At 48.9% G+C, this 7,895-nt stretch overlaps 1 protein-coding gene across 1 annotated transcript in view; it reads right to left on the reverse strand.

Annotated features, from left to right (window-relative positions):
- Positions 1–2,089: 2,089 nt before the first annotated feature.
- Positions 2,090–7,895, reverse strand: part of IP6K3 (inositol hexakisphosphate kinase 3) — a 10,043-nt gene continuing 4,237 nt past the window's right edge. The window contains exons 2-5 of the mRNA XM_009888258.1: positions 6,352–6,574; positions 5,171–5,343; positions 4,119–4,294; positions 2,090–2,876 (exon numbers count right to left, since the gene is read on the reverse strand). Coding sequence (XP_009886560.1) covers positions 2,406–2,876; positions 4,119–4,294; positions 5,171–5,343; positions 6,352–6,574 — 1,043 coding nt within the window. The 3' untranslated portion in view covers positions 2,090–2,405. The remainder of the gene's footprint in view (positions 2,877–4,118; positions 4,295–5,170; positions 5,344–6,351; positions 6,575–7,895) is intronic.

A 7,895-nucleotide genomic window follows, 5' to 3' on the forward strand; every position in this document is an offset into this window, starting at 1 on the left:
AGAAAAGGCTCCAGGGAGACCTTATAGCGCACTTCCAGAACCTAAAAGGAGCCTACAGGAGAGCCGGGGAAGGACTTTTTACACAGGCATGTAGCGCTAGGATGAGGGGGAATGGCTTCGAACTGGAAGAAGGAAGATTTAGATCAGATATTTGGAAGAAATTTTTCGCTTTGAGGGTGGTAAGGCACTGGGACAGGTTCCCCGGCGAAGTTGTGGAAGCTCTGGCCCTGGAGGTGTTCAAGGCCAGGCTGGATGGGGCTTGGTGCAACCTGGGCTGGTGGGAGGTGTCTCTGCCTATGGCAGGGGGGTTGGAACTCGATCTGCAAGGTCCCTTCCAACCTAGACCATTCTATGAGTCTATGCTTGTTGCCTACTCAGCCTGGCTGTCTGCTTTGTGCAGCTGGCAAAGGGATCTTCCTCCTGCGGTGCTGCTAATACCCGGGCCAGGCAGCCGGCAGCACTGTGTGTAATAGCTACCTTAATGCTTGGCTCCTGGCCGTTCTGAAACCTAGAAAGTCTTGCCTGTTTTTTCTCCCTTCTCCACATGGAGTACATAAGGTTCAAGGCTGGCTCAGAGCTCCTCCTCTCGGCAGGCAAATGGCTAAATACCTGATAATTAAGTGCTTGAATATAAGGGGTGAGCAGAGAAGGAGCAGGATGCCTTCTGTCACTATTCAAGCAACTGTTGCTGTTTTCTTTCCAGGAGCGGTGGCAGGTGAGGCCTGCAGCCAAGGCGGGTGTTTTGCTCTGCTGACAAGGGGCTTTGGCTGCTGGTGTCATGCTTAGACCCTTCTCCACCCTTCCCCGCGTTCAGAGCTGCCGTCCCGGCCAGCAGGGATGCAGATGCTGAGGTGGGTCTGTATAAAGCCCATCAGCAGAGCTGGTGACAGCCACAATTAGCACTGATTGTGAGACTGCACTGCACACGTGTGAGCCAAGACAATTGATGGCTCAATCCTTTCACTACTGAAGCAGAGTGTTTGCGGCTTTTCTTTATAGTCATCTGAGTTTGTGGGCAACAAATACGTAACACTGTGAACGATATCCAGTAAATAATGAGGTCTTTCCAGATGGACTTTAGGCCAAGTAAAATATGCAACTGGGCCAGATGACTTAAATTTTCCAGCTATAAATTGTAGCAATTCACCAGCTGTACACAGTAAAATACAAGTGAAGGGGTCTCCCTTGAGATCTGGTGCTTAAACCTGCGGAAATAATGGCTTTTTTTTCAAAACATGCAGCCCTAAACAAAAGGTAACATAACGTAAGGGTGCTCTGGAGGTGAAAAAGAGATGGACAACAGGTGAGAGTTACTTAGACAATTTTATTTGGATCCCCACTCCCCAGTAATGGGGTTCTGTAGCTCTGTTCCTTGTGTAAGGACTTTTTTTTTTCAGGTTTCCCACACCATGCAGGAAGGAATTATGTTTGTTCTGTAATAATAAAATCTGTCCACAAAAGCTGTAAACATTTTGAGTCTTTTGTTACTGTCTCTTCCAAACACACACACACAATATTTGTATCAAAGAATTTCTAGGTGACCTTTAATGTCTAGTCCCTGACTCAATCTCACACTTTTTTTTTCTTTTTTTTTTTCTTTCTTTTTTTAAGCAAAAATCCCTTGATGTGAATGTTTTTTTTGTGACTGGTACCTGACAGAATCATCGCATTCCTTTTCTTCCAGCCCCTACGGAGCCCCTTGCTTAGAAAGTTTCTGAAACTTTTAATCCCGCTGGGCTATTAAACCTTTGCGAGGTCGAGTTCTTGGTCTGAGGTCTCCCTGCTTTTATACCTTAAGCAGCGCAGAACCTCTGCAGCGTCTCGTCCGGCTGTGTTTCCACACCCGCGCTGCACACAGAACACCCGTCCGTCCTGCAGCGCTGGGCAGGTGGAGCGTGAATGTCAGGGTGCGCGTTTTTCTCTCCCGCTGGTGTGTCTCTGCCTCCAGCCCATAGTGTTGAGCATGAGCTGAAAGTAATACTGCAGTCTGTTCCGACCTGCCAGCTCATTTTAATAGTCTCACTCAAATGCACAATATCTCCTTAGCCCGCGTGGCTTCGTGAGCGTAGAGGTGAGCAGGTCCTATTTTATCATTAAGACTCTTTCAAGTAATGCTTTCTTTTGGCTCACAAATAAATCAAGGACAGCGGTAAAACAAGAAAGGAAAATAAATCTTGTGATTGATTGCGGACAGAGCAGATTCTTTCAGCTCTTTGCTTTTTACGCTTGAGTTCAGTAATGGCACGTAGCGTTTTTTTCGCACTTTCCTAGCAAGCTGCCCGTGCTCTTATTCCAAACCATGCACGTGGCAGCCGGCAGCTGTGAGGGTCCCATACAACTGACCCGGTGCGGTACTTTTCAGGGCTATCGGTCACTAGTAAATCCAGGCTATTTCACAGAATTTGTCATTTTCCTTCTGAGATATTCTGAAGGATTTTGATGAGATTCTCCAGGCCAAAAATATAGCCGTGGTCTGGCCCGTCGTAAGTGGTGTGATTGCATTTGGAGCCTTTGAAAGTGGTGTGGGCAAAGTCTATCATGCGGACGTCAACTCTGGAGTGATTGGTGCCCTGTGACGTGGTGCAGTTTGTTTTTTGGAAGTGAAGGTGGTTATCCAAGGGTGCCGTGTTCTCCTTGTGCTCCTGTCCATCATAAATGATGAGAAGTGAGCTGGAGTAGAACCTGTAAGAGCTTTGCTTCCTAATGACGGAGAGCAGAGCTTTCAGCCGCAGGATGATGGGCTCCAGGAGATCCGTTCGCAGGTGGTTACCGTTGCACAGGAACTGGCGCAAGGTTTGCCTGAATCCCTCCGGTGAGAGTTTCCTGCCATAATACTTATCTTTGCAGAGAAAATGGCCAGTGTCCGCTTGGTAAACCTGGAGGAAAGAAAGAAACAATCTGGATTCGATTGTTCAGTTTTCCCCCAAAGCTCTAGATTTTGCCCTAAACTCAAAAGTTCGGAGCCAGGCTGAGGACTGGGACACAGATCCTCCGCAGTCTGGCGATACCTAGCAATGCTGGCAATGCACTGCATTCTCACTGAATCCCACCTCCTGTCTTTTCTGGAGATTTAAACTATTCAATTTAAACCACTAGTGCAGGTTCTTGTTGTACTGCTGTAAATTACCCCTTTGTGAAACCCAAATAGCTGTAAGTCATAGCCGTGTCACTGGCGATTTACAGCATTTTCCCTCTGGCTATGGTCGGAGTTTGCAGCAGCACAGGAATACCCCAGCTTTGTACCTTCTCGCAATAGGGACTGTGGCAATACTCTTGCTTTCTTAAACACAGGGAGAAAAGACGTAGACAGAAATTTCTGTGTGAAGCTCGGGTAACACTGACTAAGAAATGAGGGAGTGGATTTAGAATTAGCTCACACGCCAGTTGTAATTTAAAGGATAATCTGCTCAACAGAAGGATGTCAGAGACCAGAAAGGGACACAGGTTTTGACACCGAGTGTTTACGCTGCTGTATATGTGCTTTATAATCATCATTGTCATAATTATCCTTCAGGCACAGCAGAACAACGGTTTGAAACCTGCCTGAGAAGTGTGAGTGAAACCAATGTGTGGTTTCTAGGAGGAAGGGCGGCGATTTTGAGCAAGAGGAACCATAACATTTAGCTCAAAACAAACCCCTGGCTCTCACAGCGACAGGCTGAGCCAGCCCTGCGAAGGCATGAGCGGGGCAAGGGATGCTTTTTTGGTTTTCTTTATTGTGCAGCAGCCAGGGGGAGCATGAGAGGGGAATCTGTGTTCATGTACAGGCAGATTCTCGGCTGGGGTAAACTGGTTCCAGCTGCTCACACTGGTGGCAGTGGTGTGGGGTGGTGTTATGCAGCCACCGCTTGTGAAAGCAACCAAATCTCCCGAAGTCGAAGAGGGGATATGGGCAAGGGTTACCCTATACGTGCCATGTTCTACACTCTTCCCTAAGCATCTGCTCCTGGTTGAGGATGGGCCACACAGCCGAGTGGCCAATTCTTACAGCCTGTATTTGGTGGGAGACGAGAATAAACCCGCTTCCATTTACACCAACAGAGAGTCCCTTTAGATTTCCAGCGTGGTTTCAAGCCATGTGTTGGGCAAACAGCAAAAGGAGGGAGGCTCTGTCTTACCTGCATCCCACAGATGCGAACTCCCAAAGAGGCAGAGGTGCTTTGTTCACACTTCTTGATGTGCCGCGCTTTCTTCTCCTCTGAGGCATCATCACCGTGCTGCCGGGTTCCCATCTTTAAGTCCAGGATGCAGGGGTAGTTGTATTTTGACACCACGTTCTCAAGCAATAGAAACTCTGAACATGAGTTAAGGGAAACCCAATACTTTCAAATTCTAATGGAAAGAGGTCCTAAATCAGAGCGACTGCTGACGCTCTCCATAATGGCTCACAACTGTAATGAGACATTCTGAGCCAATTTTACCAACACGTCATTGCTATAGCCCCCTTGCTGCCAATTTCAGTTAATTTACGGTAGTACAGTCCTACTAATTAAAGCACCACCAGCTCCATTCTCTAGTGACACGATAGCCCTGGGCTGTCAGTCCGACACCTCGCCTCGGTGCTGTACTCACTCCGGTGGGTGTGGGGGAAATTGTTAAACTCTATTACTCACATGACTGGTGAGTAATGAGGTGTAATAGGAAAATAAAAGGCGAGGCAGCTGCTAATTCCTCTGTAGTTGTGTTTTTAAATGTATGCCAAGGGGATCCTTGTGCTGGATACCATTTATGGGAAGTGGGGGTCTGTTTTAGGCTTTTTAGAATAGAAAAGAGTAGAGTAGAATAGAATAGAATAGAATAGAATAGAATAGAATAGAATAGAATAGAACAGAATAGAATAGAACAGAATAGAACCACATAGAACAGAACCGCGTAGAAGAATAGAATAGAATAGAACAGAACAGAATAGCACAGAACAGAACAGAAGAATAAAACAGAACAGAACAGAACAGAATAGAATAGAATTTCAGTTGGAAGGGACCTACAATGATCATCTAGTCCAACTGAACAGTGGCAGAAGATAACAGAGCAACTATACTCTGTATATTCTGTATTTTCCCAGGGACTGGGCAGAGGAGGGAAGCATACCCCCTGCCATAAAACACACATTGATTACGAGCTGGTATTTGTAGCCAAGACTAGGCTGGAGGGGAGAGAGGAAAAAGGATACGATGAAGTTTGTTCTCATTATGCTTGGAGGACATGCGGTTCAGGTGCTGCCTGTGACAGTGCAGTCCCCAGGGGTTGTAGCTGTTTCTTTCTGGCTGGTTTCTGTTTGCATCTTCCAAAAGTGAATCTGTGTGGTACTGAAGGTCTGTCCTCAATAGCATCTTCCCCGGGCAGCTAGACAAAACACACAAAAGAACACGTTTGGTTTATAAGCTCCAGAAGAGAATATTCCTCCCCTGTTTCTTTTGTAGAGCCTCAAACTTGATAAGGTAAATTTTCAGGGACTCTCAAAGGAAACATATTCATCATGTCCAACCTGCGGAGATCCTTTGTTACTCCGTAAAAGTAATTTTCAGAAAGCCAGCTATTGCTGCATGCCAATATTTTCTTTCATTATAATTTCAAAGTGTGCTTGGCTCCTACGAAAAGCACCATTTATAGCGCCAATGACCAGGAATGTCTATTTATCTACCTAACGGGCACAACACGGCAAATCGTCCAACAATAGGAATGACTCCCAACATAGAGGGGCTGGCTTCGAGGAGGGGAGGGAGCAAAGAGGAGATTTGTTCTCCTTACAGGGTCATTCCTTGATCTTGCTCATCCAAAAACCACAACTCCCTTCGCACCGCGGGCAGCGGGTTCACGGGAGCAATGTTACAGCCTTCAGGCGTAGCTGCCCTCGGTCTTTCCTGAACCAGTGTGAGAGGAAAGATGTCTTGCGGCAAACCTCTGCAAGCCCTAAGGTCGCTTGCAAGCACCGCAGTGCCTTTCAGAGATGGCTCTGCCCTGGGACAAGGACAGGATCGAACCACCCTCGAGGTGGGTACTTCTGGCCGGGTACCAGCAGAAGGGCGTTCGGTGCTGTGTGCTTGGTGGCTGTTCTCCTCCTTTTGGAGCACGCTGCACTCCAAGGAGATGGGTTTAAAGCAGTTTGAGGCACATATTTAAGCAAAAGCATCACAGTGACAGCCAAATCTGCCCCACTCCATCCCCAAGCTGGAGAAGAGATGAACTATGAAGCCACCAAGCTGGGCTTTGCTTTCCTTCACCTTGGCTGGGCATTGATTTTGCTCATTTTGCCTTAAACCAGGAGTTCTGCCACCAAAACCATCCCGGTTAGACCCTACCCCAAGCAGAAGGTGAGGACCAGGAGGTTTGCAGGGAGCAGCAGACCCTCACCTGTCTTTGAAGGTCTTGGTGAGCTGCGTGTGACTCCACTTGACGAGTGTGTGCTCGCTGCCGGTGACGGCGCTGGCAGCCCACTTGCGTTTGTGCCATATCGTCACCGAGGAGTCGCCGATGGCGTTATCCAGCCGGCCACAGCTCTCCGTCTGCAGGCTGGGGATGGCGATCAGGGTCAGGTTGCCAAGGCTGTCCTTTTTGAGGTGCACCGAAACGATACCTGGACAAAAAAGGGGAAAAAAACCAAACCAGAATGAGATTAGAATCATCATAGAATTATAGAATGGTTTGGGTTGGAAGGGGCCTTGAAGACCATCCAGTGGCACCCCCTGCCCTGGGCAGGGACACCTCCCCCCAGCCCAGGTTGCTCCAAGCCCCGTCCCACCTGGCCTTGAACACCTCCAGGGATGGGGCAGCCACAGCTTCTCGGGGCAATCTGCGCCAGGGGCTCACCGCCCGCACAGGGAAGAATTTCTTCCTAATGTTTAATCTAAATCCCCCCTCTTCCAGTTTAAAGCCATTCCCCCTCATCCTATCACTCCATGCCCTTGTGAAAAGTCCCTCCCCAGCTCTCCTGGAGCCCCTTTAGGGACTGGAAGGCCACCATAAGGTCTTCCTGGAGCCTTCTCTTCTCCAGGCTGAACAGGCCCAACTCTCCCAACCTTTCCTCATAGCAGAGCGGCTCCTAATTAACTCGTGGGTTGCTGTGGCTTAGCCACCATCTGCACCAGCCCAGGGTGATCCAGCCATCCTGAGAGGGCTGGTGCTTAGCAGGACAGCTGCCTCCTCGTATTTTAGCAGCCTCTTGCACTGATCCCACTCCAATTTGAGGTCCAATAAACACCATTAGCCCGAGACCCTGGAAAACAGCCACAGGCTTTTCTAACGTTCCCTCCTCTGAAGGCTCGGCTTGAAACCTGCCTCCTCTGAACACCATGTTCCTTTGTCCTCCATCCCTCCAGGCTCTGCTGTGCCGCAAGTGATGCAGTAAAGACCCCCGTGTTGGACCAGGAGCTCCTGGTTTATTTCTGACAAGGGATTTAGGTCTCACTTTTTAAGACGGGAGAAGGTTGGAAATGCTTTTCGTTGGCAGGAAGCAATGGGAGGGTTGGGGACCAGGAATTTTCCAAAGACAACCAGTGTGCCAACTCCTTCCTTTAATTGGAGAGCCCCCAGGAGCCAGGGCAGAGGCATGTGCATGGGCTGGCAGCGCTGCCCGCGTACGTGATGCCCGTACATTGTCATGGTCATGTCCTTCCCCAGGCGCCAAGGACCAGCACCCAAACGGCCGATGGGGGGGGACCGGACCCTCACACGTCCGGTGTTCGTGCACGAGGGGGAACATGACCGTGACCGGGGATTATCACTTTCCACCCTAAGTGCTTAAAACGCCATTGTGTCTTTTAGCATCGCAATTTTCCCTGACTCTAACGGGAATCACAGGGCTCAAATGCCATTCAGCCCATCACATATTTAGCCCAGTCTCAGCCCATCCCTGGCGTGGGGACGGCTGCCTCCCAGTCTCAAATGACAGAGCAGGA

Source organism: Charadrius vociferus, unplaced genomic scaffold (assembly GCF_000708025.1).
Source record: "Charadrius vociferus isolate BGI_N301 unplaced genomic scaffold, ASM70802v2 scaffold266, whole genome shotgun sequence".
Taxonomy (NCBI): Eukaryota; Metazoa; Chordata; class Aves; order Charadriiformes; family Charadriidae; genus Charadrius; species Charadrius vociferus.